This window comes from Lepidothrix coronata, unplaced genomic scaffold, assembly GCF_001604755.1.
Source record: "Lepidothrix coronata isolate B3197 unplaced genomic scaffold, Lepidothrix_coronata-1.0 Scaffold159, whole genome shotgun sequence".
Lineage (NCBI taxonomy): Eukaryota > Metazoa > Chordata > Aves > Passeriformes > Pipridae > Lepidothrix > Lepidothrix coronata.
This window is the reverse complement of record NW_016690339.1, coordinates 1,794,373-1,816,811: the sequence shown is the minus strand read 5'-3', so window position 1 is coordinate 1,816,811 and position 22,439 is coordinate 1,794,373. Positions and strand designations below refer to the sequence as shown.

Here is a 22,439-nt window from a genome sequence, read left to right as displayed (position 1 = left end):
TGGTCTGTCTGCTCGTGGGCCTTGGTGAGTGATTGCCTTAGCATATTTATTAAATTTTATAATTCTTACTTTTTTATTATTATTATTAGTCCATCTTTCTCCTACTCACTGGTTTTCTCTATTTTTCTCCTATTCTTTCCCCTCTCTTACTGGGGGAGGAGGCAGGGGAAGTGAGCTAGCTGCTGCATGAGTGCTTACCTGCTGGACGTGGTCAACCCGCAATGGCAGGATGGAAGAAAAATACATTAGGAGCACAATCCCTGAGTAATGGGGTTTTGAGGTTTGAGGGAATGAGGTACTTTTGCCAAGCAGCAAGCCAGGGAAAAGGCAATTGTGCAACCACAGATTATAGGAGTGGGAGGACAGGCTGAGAGATCTGAGTCTGTTTAACCTTGAGAAGAGGCGGCTCAAGGGAGAGGATCTTATTGATGTGTCTAAAAGCCTGATAGGAGGAGTAAAGATGAAGCCAGACTCTTCTGTGCTATCCAGTGAGAGGACAAGAGGCAATGGGCACTGAAATACAGGAAGTTCCATTCGATTTATGAAAAAAACTTTTTAGTGTGAAGATGGTTGAACATTGAAACAGGTTGCCCAGAGGGGTTGTGGAATCTACAACCTTGATTATCCTTGGATACCCAAAATGACACAACCATACTCTGAGCAGAAAGATGGACTAAAAGATCTCCAGATGTCCTTTCCAACCTCAGCTATGTTGCAGTACTGTGAAATTTCATGGGTTTTAAGTTTTGTGGGTCAAACAGTCAAGCACGTAGTCAGCACAGACATGTGATATCAGAGACCTTTCTCAGATGAAGTTGTAGCATATTTTTCCAAGCTCCAGAATTACCTTTCAGTCCTGGGTGCACAGAATTTTATAATTAATTACTTTTTTTTTTTAATAGAGCAATTACAGACAAAATTAGCACTTTTACTTTGGCATAGAAAAGCAAAGAAATCTGTCTCTTAGTGCAGCATCGTTATTTTGGAACATACTGTAGCTTGGTGCGTGTTCCTGCACCAGACAGAGTCATCTGAGGCAGCAGAATCTTGTAAGAGAACTTTCCAGTTACAGACTAATGTGCAGAAGGCTGATTCTTCATATTTGAATGTAAAATGACTCTACAGAAAGTGATACTGTAGCATCAATTAGTAGTATCAATATACGGTTAGTTCAATACCCACAGCTCTGCTGGAAACTGGGTGTAAAATAATAGCCTTAACACAAGTGCTATTTTGTAGTAGGAGTGCTGATAGAATAGTTTCATTCACAAGTATCAAAACTAACATTTCGGGATAACTTGTGCAGATTCAGCTTGCTTTTTAGGTTCAACTTCCTGGTTTTACTGCTGGCTTTTTCATTTGCTGAAAATTTTGTAGGTAAGAGTTTGTTTATATTCTTCTGTTGCTGGCAGTCCCTGGCTTTTAGCAAGTGGGCCTGATTAGTCTTGTCTACTGAGATTATTTGTTAATAGTTGCTATTTGGATATGTATTTCATCAACTAAATCTTGATTGCTTGATTAAAAAGAATAAATAGGAGTGCTCCAGCTTTTTTTATATATCAGTGAAACATTACACTTAAATGTTTGCAAAAATATTAGCTTCCTCTAGGATAGCAAATGAAATGAAACATTAAATTTGGGGGAGGTATATGGTGCACGTATGCTTTTTGTTACTTTAATAGAAAAGTAGATTATTTTCATTTGCTTGACTTAGTGACTTCAGATTTACTGTCTGAAAAAATGTTCATGAATGCTTTGTAGCTGTAGCATGGGTTTCAATCTGAGCCAAAGAGAATTTTGTTAGAGTATAGGTGCATGAAGAACGTGATCTCTTTTGTGGTGGATGCTGCCTTTTTTGTGGATTCTCATTTGTCGAACGGAAGGAGACCGAGTTCTGGAAGCGTGGCAGTACACACAGAACTGTTGCATGAACAGGCATGTATGCTGTATTTCTGTACTCTCCCATTGCACCTGATGATTTTTCATCTCTGAATATTTGAATTTTCTTTTTACTGTAAAGATAGCTTGGGGTGTGTTAGTGTGAAATGCTGAATATTGTATTTTTCTACATAACATTGAGGGTCTCATAGGTTATTCCACCAAGGAAGATAATGTGGTGATTCTGTTAGATACCTTCAATAACATAAAACTGTGTTGCCAGATGTGCAGAAAAAATTCACAAGTCTTCATCTGCTGCTTGTTCTGGTTGTGCTAGTCTTTTGCAATATGACTTTCCTAAAGACCAATCCACATTCCTCAGTGAATCTCAGTCACACTCCTCTCTACTTTGGCCTCAAGCAGCCAGATGTCTGATGCTGTATTTCAGATACCTGCTCCAATGGACTCACCTGACTTTTCCCAACAATATATTGAGGCTGTGTCTGGCAACTTCGTTTCATCTGCATTCAGCAATGACCAGAGCTAGTACATACTGCATTAAGACCTGGTCATAATGCACCTAAGACCATTCTCTAAACGTTTTCCTGGGACGTAAGCACTACCAGCACACTGACACTAGGGACCACATCCCACGTAAAAAGGCTTTGCTTGACATTTCGGCTGAAGTGCAATGTCAACAACTCTGCTAGGCTGCACAGAGGAGTTTTGCCTGACACAGTGACCATAAGGACTGTGTGTGTGCACCCCGGAGACTGTCCGTGGCCTCAGCATAGCCCCCTCCCAAGTAAGCAAATTGGGTATAGACCTCCATCCCCTCCCAGACATAAAGGTTTTCCTAATTTGTCCTGAGTGATTTAGCTGTTATTGCCAGCCTTGTGCTTTTGCTCTGGGGTAATACATCTCCAGATTTGACCGCCTATTTCCCCTGTTTGTGATTTTCTACAGCTAATTTGCGTAATACTGAAGTCTGACCGGTGGCAATTGAGTGATGGGGTTTCGGGTTTCGTTCACCTCCGCCGGCTGGCTAAGCCCCCGTGGGTCCCAGGCCACCATTTTCCAGGGTGAATAGAGACACCCGCGGGCACACCGCGCCCGTTTCGGTCCTTGCTGGCAGGCTCCGGGGGAGGGGCGGGCACGGGCGGCGGGGGCGCGGGGACCCTGCCGCAGCGGCGCCGCCCGCTGCCGCCGCGGCTGCGGCACTGCCGGGGCCGCTCGCCCGCGCCCGGGAGCGGAGCGGAGAGGAACAAGCCAGCACAGCTACCGCTGCCGCTCCCTCCCCGCGGCGGCCGGGGGGGCGGGACGCAGCGGCACCGGCGCCGCCGTCAGAGCCCGAGGGGCTGGGGGGCCCTGCCGGCCGCGGCAGCTGCGGGGGGCAGCGAAGCGGAGCGGGGCCGCCCGCAGCCGGGAGCCGCACCGCGGCAGGCGCCAAGCAGAGCCGAGCAGAGCTGAGCCGAGCAGAGCTGAGCGGAGCAGAGCTGAGCCGAGCAGAGCTGAGCCGTGCCGCCGCAGCAGCGCCGCGCCCGCGGCGCGGATCCCCCGTGGCGGTGAGTGCGGCGGTCGCGGGGCGGCCCCGGCGCTGCGGGGGCCCGTGGCCCGGCGCCCCCGCGGGGAGGGTGCGGCGGCGGCCGCAGCGGCGCGGGGTGAGGTGGCCGCGGGTCTGCGCCAGGGGCAGGGGGAAATGGGTCGATTTAACAGGTTGCGATGGGCGTGTGGTGCGCGGCGCTTTCGGCACCCGCGTTTTTGGCGTTGAGGTAGACAGGAGCAGGATTTTTACTGGAGATTTAGCACTGCTGCTATGGCTAATATTGGCTTCTGATGCTATAAAACGCTTCCTAGGAAGCCGAGTCTTCATCTGGGTGTCTAATAGCTCTCGGATATCCGGCAGCTGTCAAAAATACCAGGACATTTAGTTGTTTATCTCCAGCCCCATTCGGGGTTTAAGATGATTCATACACATGAGGAAATACCACAACTTTTCTTACCGGTAACAGGAAAAAAGGAGAACAAGAAATAGCTTTGGGCAGTTTTATGTCCCCAGAGTGGTATTTTCTTAGGCAATGGTCCTGGCTTTAAGTAAGTTTTTTTTCATAAAGTTTTTGAAGGACTGACATTTCCTTGTGTCAACTTTTTAACTTTGTAATATGGTATTTTTTTCTTTTTCATATGTAATTTATGCATAATGGGACCTTACTGATTTTTATTATTTACTGAATGCATTGTTTGAATCTGCCGAGAGTTTCTTTTATCCTTTTCATTGAATACGTACAGGGTTGTTTGTAATTTTACAAATATAAATTGCATCATAGAATTAAATAATTTTGAAGGAACTAACTAAAGGGAGACATTGAAATTCATGCAATTTCTAAGTTTGCAAAGTGATACCTAAAAATCCAAGAAGGAATGAGTAATTGATTGGGTGATTTAGGTCTTTTGCTGCAATTTGTGGGGGGTTTTTGTTTGTTTGTTTTGTTTCTTCCTGAAGGGCATATGACATTTGCAAAAATTTGTCACTGTATCCTTCAAGGATTGTGCTGTAATAAACACGCAATATTACTAGATGCATTTTTTTTCCTCTTCCTACACTCTGTGTCCCTTGAATAATTGTGGTGTTCCACAACACAAAGGCCTTGTATCTTTGTGCATACAAAGTGGTTCAAGAGGATGAAACAACTAATTGATTGTGAATAAAAGAAAAAAAAATCAAATGACAGACAACTGAAATGTTAACTATGCTCAGTTGCATTTTTCTATAGCAGTACTTCATAAATAGGCAGGTTTCAAAACAGAATTTTTGTATTCATACAGAGCAGTCTGTGCTCAGGGCACTCTCATTTTCTGGTTTTGAAAATATGATTAACTATAGATGTGCTCCCTGGGAAGTCAATGAAAAGATTTATATAGAGTTGGCTGATCTGCAAGAATTAATTGTAGCTTTTCCAACTTTTCCAACATGTTATTCCTTTATATGAACACAAGTTTCTGATGTTTCTGGGGTATATGCTTTTAAGCTTCCACTGGAAGACCTCACTGGACGTATGGGCTGGTTTCAGCCTCCTCCTATAAGGAGAAGGATTCCATTTAGGCTTAGCATGAACTTTTGTGAAATCTGTCTTGTATTTTTTGGAATGTGGCTGGAAAGGCACTCTTGAGTTTCATGTATCCTACTGTGTTCTTATATTCATTCCATGCTTTTCATACCCCATTATGAAGTGGGCATGAAAGCAATAGTGTATTTGAGACTAAAAATCCTGTGCTATAATGTATATATGTTTGTTTGTTGTTTTTACATTGGAACGGACAGAAATTTCAATTTTTCTCTTCCTGGATGTAACAGTATCTTTTGATTGAAACTTTCATTGCTAGTCAGGTCTAAAATGTTAAAATTTACTGATGTCAAGATCACAGTGATTTGATTTTTGTAAATGTGCAGGTCTCTCCTAAGCTCTGAGAATTCTGGATATATGTAATGTTGTGCATTTGTGTCTTCACATACAGGCAAAAACCAGTTCTGCAGTATCTGAGGATGGATAAAGACTTCCGCTACTACTTCCAGCATCCATGGTCTCGCTTAGTTGTGGCTTACTTAGTGATCTTCTTTAACTTCTTAATATTTGCTGAGGACCCAGTATCTCACAGTCAGACAGAAGCCAATGTTATTGTTGTTGGTAATTGTTTCTCCTTTGTAACAAATAAATACCCTGAAGGAGGAGGCTGGAGATTTTTGAAGGTGATTCTGTGGCTGCTTGCCATTCTCACAGGACTCATAGCTGGGAAATTTCTCTTCCATCAGCGCCTGTTTGGTAAGTTACATGATACACTTGCTGACTTCCTGGTAATGGCTTTCTGCCTTTTCCTTTCAGCTTTCTACTCATGGCAGTTTTGTAAGCTTTGCTATTGATCGCTTCTGCTGTTTAGAGCTGTATAGAACTCAGTACATCAAAACTTACATCTTCATGGAAAATAATGCCATGTCTACTTATGTGAGAATAATTCTCAGTGATTTCAGTCAAATAAGGATAAAAACAGTGAAAGCTAACATGTTTTAAATACTTCAGAGGTCAGTAATTTTCAGTTTTTCCATGTTACAAAAATACTCCTTTGCACCTTCAGACCAGTTTTTAAATCTTAGTATGTAGCTTTCTCAGCAATTTGAAGAAAAGGCGTTATTCCTTAGGGCGACAACACTACATGTCTTGTCGAAAGTCACCTAAGTGGAAGCAGGGGCTGTTGTTAATATTAGCAGAGCTGTCCTGAAAGGTTCCCATGTGAAAATAGGAATTCTAGAGAAGCAGGACCTGGCTCTGTCTTAGTTCAAGAGTGAGTCAGTAAAATGGAAAGGCAGAAAATGGAGAAAAACATGACAGTAAATGCTTTCTTATGCAAGATGTGACTTAACTGAGGAACATACTGCATATGAACTGACTGAAGGGAATGGAACATCCCTGGATTAAATTCTGAGACTGAGAATTTGGATGTAAATATATTGAGATACAAAAATATCCACCATTGTCCTAACTGATATGTAGAGAATGTTGCATCTGAGGGCTCAAGGCTGTCTCTATGTTTTAGAGATAAGTGTAAATCATGGAAAAGTTTCCTTCACTCCCAGCAGTTCTTTGAAACATCTAATGCTGGGTGTGTTGCTGCTGGTCTAGATGGACAACTCCCATATTCTTATACTGGTAGGACTGCAGGATGGATGGTTACTGGAACACCTCGAAACACATGAGCAATAAGCCATTTCTGTAGTGTGTCTCATTCTATTAAGATTGAGAGAGCCACTATTGTTTCAATAAATCAAATGTAAAGCTGTTGTATCAAGGAATGAACAAGCAAAGCCACATTAAGAGACTTCTTCTAATACAGACTTATCTTGAAGCACTTATTCTGAAAAATAAATAAGTGGCATGATGGCTATTTTACTGTTTTTACCATAGTGTAGTGGTAAATGTAAAATGTTCACATAAAGAGGACATTTTACCTGGAACAAGCACTGTCGCAATAATGTTTTCAATTCTGGCTTCCGCAATTGAGAAATGATTGTGTTAAATAGAAGATGAAGCAAAAATAATGAAACCAATGATAAAATAGGAAAATTAGCCCTATAGTGAGAAGATTGAGAGGATAAAGATAAAGGGAGGATAAAGGGAAGATTAGAGGGTGACTTGCTCAAATTTGATTTGAAGGACAGAACTTTCTGTTCGGCAAATGTATTGCAAGGTCCAGTGCTTGGAAGTGGCAAATAGCCAGCACCTTTTTTTTATCTGAAAGGCTAGACACTCCATGGAACAAGTTGTTATAGGATGTGACTTCATCATGACGTGAATTTTTCTTTTTGAGAATACGTTCATTTGACTACAGAGTAGTTATCTTCTATCTAGTAGGTTATTATGATAATTCCTTCTGGATTTGTAACTGTATATTATAGATAAGATGTACCTAAACATATATTTTAAACTGGCTTGATTCAGTATTACTGCCAAAAGGAGAAGGTCTGCCCAACCTTCTGTGTCTGCTACTTTGTGCATTTTGTGCAGTTGCTCAGTGAAAGAAGGTAGGGAACTTACCCACATTAGCAGTACCCATCTTTTATTTCTGTAAGGATCACATCTCTGACCATACTGATGTTTGTGCAGCACTAAGATGGGGTCAGCATTGAGAGGAAAGTAACAGGCACTACCCTGGAGGTAGTGCTGGCTTACAGATATTTGTGGTTGTGGTCTGGGCAACCAGTACGGGTCTGGGTACAATCTGATCTGAGGCTAGTTCCTGCATGTTGAGTTTTGTGGCCATTTGAGCCAATGTAGATCTGTCCCAGCCCCACCCTCCTAGCCCCAGCCACATCATTTTGGTGCCTCCCTCAAGCCAGCACTGCTCTTAATGTGACGGAGCAGCACTCTGGCTCAGGCAGCAACTGGAAAACCAGTGGCAGCTCTGTGGCAGCTCCTTGAACTGATTTGATGGCTTGAGTGTCAGTGCTGATGAAACAGCCAGGGACTGTGCAGGCAAGATAGCTGGGGGCCATGGCAGCCATACCTTGTGCTGGCTCGAGTGCTGTGGGACTGTACTCATACAGTGTGTCAGTGGAAATGTGCTGTTGCTTGTGATATGTTGTGAGCAGATGGCAGTCAGTGTGACTGGAGAGCTGGCTGTATTGCTGACTGATGTGGCCATGCCGGCTGTAAACTAGCTAGCGTGAATAGCAATTGCTTTGATGAGATAATGATGTGGATTTATGGCTTCAGTGTATCTCTGTGTGTCCAGAAGTTTTGTACGGCCCATGCTGAAAGATTTTCTGGCAGTTATTTGCTACTATTTCAATGTCTTCACTGCCTAGAAATCCTTCCTTTTATTCTTGTGGCCTGTGTATAACTTTTTCTTGTGGCCTGTGTATAACTTCCTGCAGTCAGGATACCAAGTGGCACCAGTCAATCTTCCCCTGTCAGATCTTGGCTCACAGTGCAGGCTGCAAACTGAAATTGAAAAGGATTAGTCTGCACATCTCACTTTAAATGAAGAGGAGTGGAAAGGATTTTCTTTCTCTATGCCCTACCTGCTCTTTGTCCCTTGGCTTCTGTATTTCGTGCTGCTGAGTTTGCATATGAACTAGAAAAATAGCATAGCTAGAACTGTGTCATAATACAGTTTTCCATCTGTGACAGTCACTGTCTGATAGCCATGACTGTCACGGACTATAAAAATAAATGAGTGCAAGCATACTATGTGTCTAAAAGTGGAAGGAGAAGGGTTCTGGAAACATTATTTAGGCTTCATCACTGAGTTTGCAGAGAGTTAAGGGACTAGTTGAACTATATTGATGAGAAATAGAGATCTCGACTAGAGGACACAGTGGAATGTCTTTTGTTGGAAATATTCATTGAACAGTAATCTTTGAACAGTAAGCTCTTCGGGGAATCCTTCAAGATACTGCTCATGACTTAAAACAAGATTAGAAAACAATTACATTTCTTGTTCCTGACTCAAGAAATAGCTTACTTCATTTGATAAATATCTCCCCTGATAAATATTCCCAAGGAAAACAGTCCTTATCTAGTACATTCTTTATATCTTTATGGCATATAGTCAGAAGAAGCGGAATTTTAACATTGTCTTTTGGCTCTTATCTACCATATTATTTTGATTCATCACTAAGCATATCTTCTGTTTGGTTAGATATTGTGTTCTGCCATGCTTTTTATTTTGAAATGGAAAATGAAAGGTCATAGATGAATACTGGAAGTTTGGGGAAATGAAAAGTAAAGATACATACCCTGTGGTTTTTTTGTTCTGTATAAGAGAGTTACTTGAGGAAGGGGAAAGTGGTAATTACTTTGTGCTCACTTACAGATTTCTAGATTAATTTTCTGCTTTATTAAAAGCAGAAAGAGCTTACAAACTGACCCATTTGATGGCACTATGCATTCAGAAAATGCATTCAAATCCTGACTTAAAAGAAATCCCTGAATAAGCTTTTGCACATTTTTCATATTGCTCTGGGGCATCTGTAGCAAAGTGTTTAGTGTATAGAAAGTGTATGTTTTAGTTGGCATCTGGTCAGCGTATGCACAGTTGCAGTTCTGCACTACAACTTCAGGCCCAAATTCTGAGTTCAGTGGGAGGTATTTTGGCCCAAAGTTCAGGCTGTATGTTTTGCATCACTGTATCTAAACATGATCTATCAGTAGATATAAAATAATCTTTCATTTGAATAGACTTTTTGCAGTATGCACAAATGGGCAGTAGACTTAGAAAAATAATATCTTATTTTTTTCAGTCCAGGATCTTTGCTTTAACTGTTTTCTACATGTACTGATCTTTAGCTTATGCTACATATTAGATATATCAGTTTTTAAACACTTGCTTACTACAAAACATGTATGTGTCTACCTGCCCATTTTTCTGATTCTAGCTGATTATAAAGATGCATTAAAATCTGATTAAAGCCCGATTACAGAGACTGTATTTTATTCGATTGCCAGTGAGTGTGCTTAGGTTTATATTTGTAAGTTCCTTTCTAAATGATGTAGATGGAAAATAAATATTTAATGTGTTATAAAAAATTGCAGAAACAAAACATATATAGAGCTAAAGCTGTATTTCTTAAAATGGAGGAATCATCATAATAGAGCCAGGAAATTAAAGCTGTTGAATAAATGTTGAATTTAATGGGTTACTCTCTTACAAACGTTCACAGTATGCAGTTTATTTAAAATTAAATGATAATATGAACTTCATAGACACTGAGGCAAATAAATAAAGCACTCATTATAGGAATTGCACTGAGCTGTGGATATACACAAATTTTGCAGATTTTTTAATATACAGTACTGCCATGCTGGGAGCAATTTCGTGACAGACAGTTTCAAACAGAACACCCACTGAGGACCTGTTGTCTGAAAACATTACTCTTTTTGTCAAACATGTTATCTGGAAGGCTCTAAAAGATGTTGCAAACCACTCAAACCCAGACTCTTCAGTGTTTGCTTTTATGCTGAATTTAAAGTGTGTATCCACTGAAGCAATGAATGTATGCAGATTTCAAGAGGAAATTAGGGAGGCTGGGATTTAGTCAGGATGATGGTGCACTACATAGGAAATGTGAATCTGTTAGGCAGGTAAGACAATAAATTCATATAACAGTACATATATGATTAATTATATATTAGGGGTCATGTTAGTATAAAATCTGGGCAGTGGTATTGTTGCTAGTGTTGGCATGTCACTTTCATAGTGGTGTTTATGCAATGGCTGATGAACCAAATGTGATCTGTTTTGCAAAAGAACCTTCCCATAGATGTGATAAGATTTTTGCATGGTTGTTTTTCAGCCACATTGTTTCCCATTCTTGTTTGATAGTAATGATAGGAACAGTTATACCATCATCTGTAGAAACAAATAATGGTAATACTTGCATAAAATTCTAACCTGACTGATGGAGCATATTCTTTTCAGTTGTCAGCTCTGTCTTACATTACAGTAAGAACTGTCTTTTAGTACCCAGCAACTTTGTTCCTGCTTTTTCTTTTCCATCGATGACTTCAGCCTAATAGAAAACAACTAATCTGATAGCTGGTAAAAAATAATGTCTTCAAGAGCCTGTTTAGTATTTCAGTAACAATGATCAAGTTAACACTGTTGAAGGTATTCAAGGTCTACTGTGATTGCTTCACAGTCAATTCACCTCTTTTGTTTCCAGTAAAATTTTGAAGCCATACAATAAAATTATTTTGGTCCTACAAAATGTGCCAAGGGGCCGGTCTAACAGTTTGCTAATAATAACACACAAATGACTGTGAGCAAGCATTTCTGAGAGCCAGAATCCTCAACAAAAAAAACCAAACAACCAAACAAACATAAAAAGAAGAAGCTCGCAGCCAGCCACTGAGTGAGTGCAGGCTCATCAGATTCCAGCTCTGGCAACTTGCCAGTAATTAAGATATCAGTTTATTTTAAACTTTACATCATTCATGAGGGAGACCACAAGTGACCTTTCAAATATAAATGAAAAGCATGCAAGTGACCTCCTGATGTCTTCTTTTACTCTTGTATTTTTAGAAGAGCCATAACATCTCATTGCTTCCTCTCTTCGTGCTCAATGAGAAAACTGCTGTTGTTTGCACTTAGCCTTAGTTGTGGAATTAGTCTCTGGGTAGTAAATGATAGAGTTTAATTGAAGAGATATAGGTAGCAGCTACAAAAAGATTATTCTCTCTCCAGTGAAAACTTCGATTCTACTGGAGGTACATATCCCATTCCTCAAGCAGCAGCGAGAGTGTGAGAGGATCTACGTGTGTCAAATTTTCCATGATGGGAAAGCTCTAGATAATATTTAGCATCCAGTGAAAACTAAAAATAAGTTCATTGCTACTTTATATTGATGTGTCAAATCTGTGTTTTGATCTTTTTGACATGACTGTCAGATTTTCCTTTCTGATTGAGTCAGGGAGTGATTTTGGAATGATGCCTGCCACTTATAGGAGTAATATATCTCCATTCCCCAATTTCCAGAAATAGAAATGAGCTTATTCCTAGCAGACACAGTCTGATGGGCACAGTGCAGGTGCAGCCTAGTGCAGGGGCAAATTTCTTCTATCCTTATTCCATACGATGAGGAGATGGAAAGGATGTTAGTGTGGAACATGACCTCACCATGTGCCTGCTGGAGAGCCCCAAGGAGAACATGATTTCCTTGGTCAGAGTGACATGAATCATAGAATCAGCTGGGTTGGAAAGTACCTCTGATATCATTAAGTCCAGCTCTTGATCCAACACCGCCGTGGTTACAAGACCATGGCACTAAGTGACACATCCAGTCTCATCTTAAAAACCTCCAGGGCAGCCCATTCCAATGCCTGATTACTCTCTCTGTAAAGAATTTCTTCCTAATATCCAACCTAAACTTCCCCTGGCAGAGCATAAGACCATGCCCTCTTGTCCTACTGCTGGTTGCCTGGTAGAAGAGACCCACACCCACCTGGTTACAACTTCCTTTCAGGGAGGTGTAGACAGCGATGAGATCTCCCCTGAGCCTCCTCTTCTCCAGGCTGAACAACCCCAACTCCCTCAGCCTCTCCTCATAGGACTTATGTTTGAGTCCCTTCACCAGCCTTGGTGCTCTTCTCTGGACCTGCTCCAGCACAATATCCTTCCTGAACTGAGGGGCCCAGCACTGGGGGGTCTTTTGCATACAAAACAACATTTCTCTTTGTGTGATTTTGCTGGGACTCCAAGTCAGCCTGTGCACCTGCCTTACAAAATTACATTTCTTTGTTTTGTTGTTTTCTTTTGTTTGTTTCCAAAATGAAAAAAATCTTCATTCTGGCCCTTATAAAACTTTGAATACATCCTCAGGATTTAAGAACTATTTAGCAATTGGTAAATGTCGTTTATAGAATTTGTAAATGTACTTGCTAACCAATGTGACTTTTGAGGACGGGGGATCAGTAATTGTTCGCTATGACACAGGTAGGGGAGAAACACAGTATTTCTAATTGTGAATGCTGAGATGTATGAGACACATACCCTAATTTCAGATGCTGAAAAATAGAATTTTCTGCTTTATTCTCTTTCCAACAGAGGGGGCAGTACTGCTTTCCCCACTGAGTGGCTCTTGCCAGGGGATGACAGGAACAGCAGAGACTTTTCTGCTTTGAGGATTCACAGTCTAGCTGGTGCCTTCATGTGGGAAAGGAGTCTCCCAAGGGCAGATTGGACGTCTGGGTAGAGGTAGCTGCAGAGCCTTGAATTCATCTTTCGTCTGCAGCACTGGGGTGTGATCTTTCAAAGTCGCCAACTGCTTAGGGCTTTTCAGGCTCACTTATGCACATGATGCACATAATGTTTTCTATTTCTAGGCCACTGATGCAATGTCTACTAAGAAACACACTTTCATTTAATATTAAAGCAAAGAAGACTCTAAATCTGTACAAGATTTAGCTAAAGTCAGACATGCTAAACAAATAATGAAAATAATAATTAGGGCAGTGAGAGAGTAAAGAGATGAGGCAGGATAAAGGAAAACATTCCTAGAGAGTCACAGCAGCAACAATGTTTAATTTTAGCTTACTTAGTAAAAGGCCTAAAAATTGAGCGATTACAGTTTTAATTAACAAAACCCCCCAAATATCCTAGCTCTTTTGCTAATCTGTGCTCATAGATGTAAGTGACAAAAAACCGTAACAGTGTAATGTACTGGAGGTGTAGAAAAGGAAGAAGAAACTGAAAACTAGTATTTCCTGTGGAACTTCTGTGGAGTTCCTGACCTGGGGAATTCAGGGCTTAGCACAATTTTGTGTCACTTTCACACAGCAAGTAAAAAAGTCTTTGCAAACAGTTTTCTCCATACCCACCACTTTGCATGATGTTCTCCTTGATGCACACCAGCTTAGATTACTTTGAAGTGATTTGAGGCTCATATCCCACGAGTGTCCTCTCTGTGGCAGCCAAAGGTGGAGCAATTTTTATCTAAATTAGAAGTGACTTCTCTATGACTTATCTAAATTCACAGAGTAAAACAGGAGTGCTACTCTCTTGGGGATGTCTACAGATTTTCATCTCAGGCTGCAGATAAAAAAAGCAAACTTCTCTTGAGACTATGTTTCTGATTGCCATGCCAGGGCACATACCAGACCGAATGCAAGTGTCAGTGGTCTCTTCACAGGTAAGGGCTACAGTGCATATGCAAAGAATTTACCAAGGCAGTCTGTGTGTACCCAGAGGTTATCAGAGTGCCATTCTGGCTATCAAGCTAAATTGGAACTTGGTTGAGGCTCATATAAGATTGTGTATAAAAGATGAGTTATTGGTCCTTGGATTTCTAGATGCAGCTTGATATACCAATACTGTTGGTGTGAAATTGGTGTAGATTATATGTTTGTGTTTGTATGGTTGTCTTCACTTTCTTTTTTGTGTTGGACTCTCCTTCCGCCTTCAGACAAGTGTTCAAATGTCTGTCTAGGGATGCATTCTGCCTCAAGTTACTCCAGGAATGGGTCTGGTGTGGACTTGGCAATGTTAGGTGTATAGTTAGACTCGATGATCATAAAAGTCTTTTCCGACTTAAATTCTGCGATTCTGTGATTTCTAACTTCACAAAATATGTGGCTCTTTACAATGTGTTAGCTCCAGCATAATTTCCATGCCTCACCTTCCAGCAAAACTGAGTGGAGTCCTGCTCAGCTGGAATTTGGGTTTATCAGAAACTGAGTGATAACAGATCTGTTATTTTTATGCTGTTATAATGGTTGTAGCATACAAGGTCTTGCTGTTGTATAGCAGGGGCAGTTTTTGCAATTACAGTCTATGTAAACAACTGGCCAGAACCACAGCTATTGGAGGAAAATTAGCTTTTAGCAGCAATTCAGACAAATAATTATCTTTCAGCAGAGGAGCACCTTCTAGTGGTATTGAATGAATATAGCAGCTAGTTAAACAGTTCTCTGGATAAGAACACGTAAATATGCTAGATAAAGAATAATAATTAATATTTCTGTACACTGTTTTTATGATTAAATTGATAATTCGTTTAAAAACAAAGGAAAAAACCGAGCCTGAGTAAAGAAAGCATATATTTGGGAAAATGAAAACGTTTTTCAATTACAGTATTCCCTGCTCCTTCCTTCTCCCCTGCCAACCTACTAGCTTACTGGCTTTTTATGCACTTACCATGAAATAGTATTTTTGTGTGTTCTAGCATGAAAACTACCCACCCTTTGGCTTTTTTAGTAATGAAATTTGGGTTCATTATACATCTGAAAGGAAATTTGCTATGGAACTGTTATTTTATTCAGTTTCGTTGACTGTTAATGCAGTTTCTACAGCCAGTGTATTTCTAGTAGATATGTATTTTGCAATATAGTATTTGCCATGGTTACTTTTGCAAATAACATTGTATCAAATGATTTAAATTCAATTTTTCCTAGGTTACAGTGGATTAGTTGATAATGTGGACTTCTTTCAGTTTGTATGTAGGAGATAATCCTTTTTGGACATGATTACATAGTGTACATCATACAAATGAATGATATATTATTTCTAGAAAGGTAAATTAAGATTAATAAGCTGTGCTTAATATTACATCATTGCAGGAGATTTGTGCATTAATGGAATCTAACTGTATGAAAATTATTTGTACTTAAATTTTCATGGTGTTCCTCTGAATTTTGCAATTGTGAAAAAATGTCAGGTACAAAAAGTCTGATTTGTGGGTGTTTAAAAGAAGACATAACTATTTGCTTTCTAACTCTGTAAACATATTCCTGGGTTATCCAAGTAGGAAACTTGACCTTTTCTTTTCTGAAGAAGTTTTTCAGCATTTGGAAACTTCAGCCCAAAGCTGAAATAGGTCTTGCAAACATTTTTAACCCATGAAGGCTCATTTCATATCAATTGTTTTGGTAGTGCCATTATAAAACAGATTTGTTGAAATAGTTAGTAGTTTGGCATCCTCCATCCCATGGTCGGAGGGCAGAGGAGTTGTAAGACAACTAGGAACCTGGAGCAAAGTTAGTGGAGTTGCACAGTTGTCAACTGCTTCTATAATTGTGGGCACAGAATTCTGCAAAATATTGCCACGGAGTTACTTATTAGAAGTACGAGTGCCTAACATTAGAATGTTTTGAGTCTGGCAGAATATACAGCTTTCCTGTATAAGGTCTATACAGCTTGCGGCACATACTAGTTCTGATATAGGACTTGATTAACTGATTGTACCCCTTTTTGGCACTCAGACAAGTGTTGATCTGGGTGCATATACAGGTGCTAGTTGAGAAATACGTAGCTTATGAAACAACAGTTTTTTCACCAAGTCTGGACAGGCTCAACTCTTAAGTGCGTACCCCTGTATTTCATTGTAGGCCAGAGAGTGTCTTTTTTGTCACTGAATTATGCTTCCTCTTGATCCCACAGAACCAATTCTCCACTTGTATTTTGCACTGGAAATGCAGACATGCCCAGTAACCCCTGGGAACCCTGTTTGTCTGCTGTGAGGTCTAGTCACAGTGTCCATAACAGGAAGCACAAGTTGCAAATACTTATTAAGACAAAAATAAAACAAACCCCATGATTAATCTGCTTTGTTTTCTGACTCAAAAATGCTTTATAAATGTTTATTTTAAAGGGCTGTGTAGTAGAGTGTAAGCAATTCTATTTACTATTAAAAATAAGCTTGTGAATCAGTTTCAGGAGAAAAGACCAAACAGTGTAGAAAAAAACCTCATTATTTTGATAAGTCATTACAGAGTATCATTAAACTGTTATTGAGGAACAGAGTTAGAGCACTGCCCTTCAGAGTTCATAATCAGCATTATACAGCATATAAATGCTGCTAAGTTTCTTTTACCTGCTTTGAAATTGGGATTACAATGAATTCAGAGAAGGAAAATGTAATTTCTATAAGCACTACATGTAAAGTGATAAAACATTGTAGTTCTAGAATTAAAAAAATAAGGAGGATCATGAAATTACTTTTATAGGTCTGGCAGTTAAAAGAACCCCTCAGGTTTCTTAAAATGCTAAAAATTCTTAAAGGATAGAGAGTGCAAAATATGATTAATACCTACGTGCCCTCTAACCAACTTGTATTATGCAGTGAGGACATCTACATAGAAATTTTTTTTTCACAATAATTTTGTAACCTGGGATACATTCATATAGAACTAAAAAATTTACACCTCATCAGCAAATGTGCTGGTATTTTCTATTGCTAACGCAGGGTTTTCAGTTACTTCCCCACTAAAAAAATGTTCTAAAACATTATAGGAAATCAATATCTATTTTTACAGGTTTCCTTTTATCTGCATCAGCACAATTGTCTAAACCTGTGATAATAACATCACTAATAGTAAAGTCTATAACTAAAATTATATGCTAAATCTGTATAATGGAAATTAACAGTTGCAGAAAAATTCAGAATTAAGCCTGCTTACACACTGAAATTCTGGCATAGCTTTAAGTCTTCCTCCATTACTTGCATTTTACGACTCTTTCAAGACAGCAGCCTGAGGTATTGCTTCTAGGTAATAGTAATGACATTAATATAAAGCAAAGAGCGAGATGTGGTGCCTTCATGAACCACCCTGCAATGTTTGATACGGCAGGTGGCACTAACCACCCTACTCTTGGCTGCCTTTGGGTAATCCCTTAAGAAAAGAAAACGTCAGCCCTTTTCTTGCAGCACCAAAAGTCCATCCTCCTGTTCTTGTTTTGGCATTAAAAGATGAGTGTGCATTCTTTTGAACTTTTCTATTCTTTTCTTCTTTGCAAAATAGCAAGCAATCTTTAAAGGCTGTGTGGCATTTCTAAAGTGGCATTTCTTCCTCTAAGGAAGGCAGAGTGCTATACGTTTCACTTGCATGCCCTCACCTGTGGTCTCTAGTTCAGATCATGCCCTTTAGATCACCAAATTCAGGTAAGACAGACTGCACAAGAGCCCAGTGGAAAGACATCTGGCTACTGATGTCAGTCTTCTGACCAGTGGTGACTTAACTGGTGGGAAACCGGAGATCCTAAGTTCCCGTTGTCCTAGCACATAATGTACTGTTCGAGGACGTCAGTTTTCTAGCTGCGTCAGTAGCTGAGACCTTGACTGTTACATTTGGTGACATTAGGCTGCATTTTACCTTAGACTGCAAAAGCTGAGAACTGCAGTGCTCTGTGATTAAGATTCACCTTTCCCAGCTGGAGGAAGTCCCATCCATGCTGAGTCATGTGAAGAGGAAGGGACTGAGCTGGTAAATGCTAAGTTCAGAGAAGTCCTAAAAAGAGAGCTTGGGAGGGCTATGGATTTGATAGGTTCCTGCACGAGGCCAGCACATCCCATCATCTCTGACTGCAGGGTCCTGGCAGAGTGCAGGGAGACTTGGCTTCTCAGAGTCTTGGATCTTTCTCTAAGGCAGGAGCAGAGAAGCTACATTTCTTTACAAGGCCGATGGTGGACTTAGCCGTATTACATGCCTCTGCTCTGGTCCCTCCAGCTACAAATCAGTCTAAGCATATTTTTTTTTCTGTCTGTGGAGTTTTGGCTTCCACAGATGAAAGCAGTGTACAAAGGGGAAGTATTTTAATAGTGTTGTGGTATTGTTTGTTATATCTTTTTGACAAGTGAGATATTTCTGAGGCATGGAAAAGAAAAACTTTGCTATCGGAATACATTCACTTATGTATATTGAAGAGAAAACCGAACTTGCAGGAACATTTGAACATTTTCATTTAAAAAAGGTAAACTCCCATCTTAGTAAGTGAACATTTCAGGTAGTTTCTCTGTGAGATGAAAATATTATAAGGACAAATAGAGAACATAAATATTGCGTTCCTTGGCAGCTTTGGGACATTTGTAGCAAAATTTCTCTCTTCAACTCAGAGATTTTTGTTTTAACAAGTTTTGCTTACAAAACTGCTGAATTTACCGTAGTAAATGAGAAAGTTGTTCCTTTGACAACCACTGAGCATGTACATAAAGGGTCAAATCTTTCAGGCCATGGTCTATCTTGTGTTCCTCTAGTACATATTATGAAGATTTTAGAATATCTAGATAAGGTACATGAAAGCTACCTAGACCTTGTAGTCAGTTTTGTAGGCTAACATTATTATTACAACATTCAATAATGTGTTCAAACTTGTAATAGTTAGGCATTTAACTGGATACCATGTTCTCAGATTTAATCTAAACAAAGATCTGTACGAAACCAGTATTGCAACATACTTGTCATAGTAGATGATGTTGACTTTGGCTCTTAGCTGTTTAGTTTATTGCTCGCTTATTGTAGCAAAATGGAATAAAATTCTCTAATTTTTATTTGTTTATGTCATTCTATCTGGGTAATATTATAATAAAATATTTTAGGAGCATGTATTTCAAAGTAAAAGTATGACCAAGTAAATATGAACAGATGTCTTATGCCTTTTAACTCTTATTTAGTAGAACACTTTTGATTTCAGTCAGAACATTAGCATTAGTTCAGCCTAGGTGAACAAAAATGCTTTTAAAAAGTGTCTTTAATTGACTATATAATCATTTATAAATGGAAAAATAAATGTCTAGAACCCTTGTCAGCTTAGGGTGTATTCACAGGTGAGTATCATGGGAAAGAGACTAGCTGAGGGTAAAAGAGGGAAAGATTTTTCAAGAGATTTGTGTCCTGAAGATGTTTTTTAAAAGATTACATGGTGTCTTTAGACTCAGCCCAGGACAAGGCATGTTGTGTCCAGGCTGGCAGAACAGATGACAGAGGCACTGTGACACAGATGAATTTTGTAGCAATGCCCCCATCTGCTTTTTTCCCTGCTGTTCTTCATTATTCAGTGTTGGTTGGAACTAATCTTTTCAGAAGCGTTAAGTGGTTTCTTCACTTTTCCTTCCCCCTTTTCTTTTATGTGTGTGAGTACTTTGGGACCTCTGTTATAAATGGCTTTATTGACAGATAATTATTCAGCTTTATAGGCCATGTAGGAAACAGATGTGGAGGTAAGGATTTACTTGTGTAGCACAGTTTATTCCATATTTTTCTTTCAGTGGGACACAAGAAGGAGCAATGCAGAAAAACGGATCGTATTAGAATCTGAGAGTCCAAACAGTTTGTCCCTTGTCCTGCCAGCTGAGCCCAGAACAGTAAACTGAGGAGCTAGGATGCCCACCTTACTCAGTCCTGCATAAGTGAACTGGAGGAGTCTCCAGCGTGCTCCTGCTTGTTCCCAGTGAAGAGGTTACTGGGGACATGCTGGCTGTATCTCTTGTTCATGTTCTTGGGGGCAGGAAGGATCAAAGGATACACAACAGAAATCAGTACTGCCTGGATAAAATCATAGAATCATTTAGTTTGGAAAAGACTTTTAAGATCATCAAGTTCAACCATTAACCCAGCACTGCCAAATCCACCATAAAACCATGTCTCTAAGTTCCACATCTACATGTCTTTTCAATACCTCCAGGGATGGTTACTCAACCACTTTTCTTTGCAGTCTGTTCCAGTGCTTGACAACCTTTTGGTGAAGAAATTTTTCCCAATATCCAATCTAAGCCTCCCCTGATGCAATTGGGGCTGTTTCCACTTGTCCTCTCACTTGTTACATAGGAAAAGAGGCTGACTAGACCTCACTGCACAACCTTCTGTCAGGTAGTTGTAGAGAGCAATAGGTCACCCCTGAGCCTCCTCCAGGATAAACACCCCCAGCTCCGTCAGCTGCTCCTCCTAAGACGTGTGTTCCAGACTCTTCACCGGCTTTGTTACCCTTCTCTGAACACACTCCAGCACCTCAAGGTCTTTCTTGAAGTGAGGGGCCCAAAACTGAACACAAAATTTAAGGTGCGGCCGAACAATCACTTCCCTGGTCCAGCTGGTGACACTATTTCTGATACAGGCCAGGATGCCATCGGCCTTCTTGGCCATCTGAGCACACTGCTGGCTCATGTTCAGACAACTGCCGACCAAAACCCCCAGATCCTTTTTGCTTGTCAACTTTCCAGCCGTTCTGCCCCAAGCCTGTAGCATTGCATGGGGTTGTTGTGACCCAAGTGCAGTACTTGACACTTGGCTTTGTTGAACCTCATGTAATTGGCCTCGGCCTATTAATCCAGCCTGTCCAGATCCCTCTGCAGAGCCTGCAGCAGATCCTAGCTGATCCTAGCAGATCATACCCTCCAGCAGCTCAAGACTCCTAGCCAACCTGGTGTTGTCTGCTAAATGACTGAGAGTACACTCGATCCCCTCATTCACGTTATTGATAAAGATAGTAAACAGGACTGGCCCCAGTACTGAACTGTGAGGAACACCACTGGTGACTGGCTGCCAACTAGATGTCACACCATTCACCACCACCCTCTGGGCCTGGCCAGCCAGCTGGTTTTTTTACTCACCAATCCAAGCCATGAGCAGCCAATTCCTCCAGGAGAATGCTGTGGGAAGCAATGTCCAAGGCTTTACGAAAGTCCAAAGGGACGAGATCCACAGCATTTCCCTCATCCACCAAACGTGTGACCCATAGAAGGAGACCAGGTTAGATACATACTATTTCATGGTAATTTTTATGTTCTGAGTTGGCTGAGGACCGGATTCAGACCTGCAAAAACGTATCCCTGCCTGTTTACTTCCCCAGTCCTTCCTTCCCTGGTTGCTGGCACAGCACTGTAAGTGCTCCTTGATACTCTCCCAGGCCCACAATGGCAATCACTGGCATAGCTTCATCATGTGTACCCTGGACCATGGAGCTCTTTGTTGGGGTGATGCAGACAGAGTAGTGAAAAGCATCTCATTTTGCATATTTCTATGTGAGTATACTGCACAGTTCAGCCCCACTGAAAATATAAAGGTCATCCTTGTTTAGTTAAATGCATTTTATATTCTGATTGCCTGACCAGATTGAAATTTCTCCCTAGTTTTGTTTTTTTTTGAGTCAGACTCACACTGACTTTAAAACATTTCCTTATTGTTACCTTAATTTTATTTTTTACATCACTAGACTTTGCTTGACAATCTCTGCAATCTGCATTTATGCTGCTTGCAAAAGACATTGCTTAGGAATTGTGGAAGGGTTTTCTGTGAAGCTCTTTGATTATTGTATTTGTCTTGAACTCACTGGAGGCTTTCAATCCAATATTTAATTAAAAAATTAATTTTTTTCTTTCCAACTTTAAGTATTTTTGAGCACAGTCTGCATTCATATGTGTTGTAAAGGCAGCACTTCAAGAGGAAACAAATCTAATTATTTTCCAAAATCAGGAAGTGAGTTTGATAATATTTTTCACAATTTCTTCTGAGTTGAATGTTTCTTTCCTCTTTAACAACAAATCTTTCTAATGACACTTGCTTAACATGTAATAGTAACATTAACTTCTATATAGTAGATATTACCCAATAAGAGCAAAAATTATCTGTCTGAACAGAGAAACAACTGTTATTCTATTGAAAATCTCAAGAAAATTTTGACAAGTTTTTGGTATAAGCCAGTGTTGTCTCTCCTGAAAAAGCTCACATATTAGAAGTCCTGGCAAGTAAAAGCTGAAAATCCCTGAGTCCCAGAGGTGTGAAGTTATCTTTTGTAGCCAG

At 40.2% G+C, this 22,439-nt stretch overlaps 1 protein-coding gene across 2 annotated transcripts in view; it reads left to right on the top strand.

Annotated features, from left to right (window-relative positions):
• The first annotated feature begins 3,342 nt into the window (after positions 1-3,342).
• TMEM117 (transmembrane protein 117) overlaps positions 3,343-22,439 on the top strand; it is a 197,141-nt gene continuing 178,044 nt past the window's right edge. Inside the window, exons 1-2 of one of the 2 annotated variants that reach the window (XM_017829167.1) lie at positions 3,343-3,443; positions 5,395-5,699. In XM_017829167.1, the coding sequence (XP_017684656.1) occupies positions 5,423-5,699 (277 nt within the window). In that variant the 5' untranslated portion in view covers positions 3,343-3,443; positions 5,395-5,422. Of the gene's footprint in view, positions 3,444-5,394; positions 5,700-18,157; positions 18,290-22,439 lie in introns of those variants that run through there. The other variant, XM_017829168.1, reaches the window with a different exon arrangement.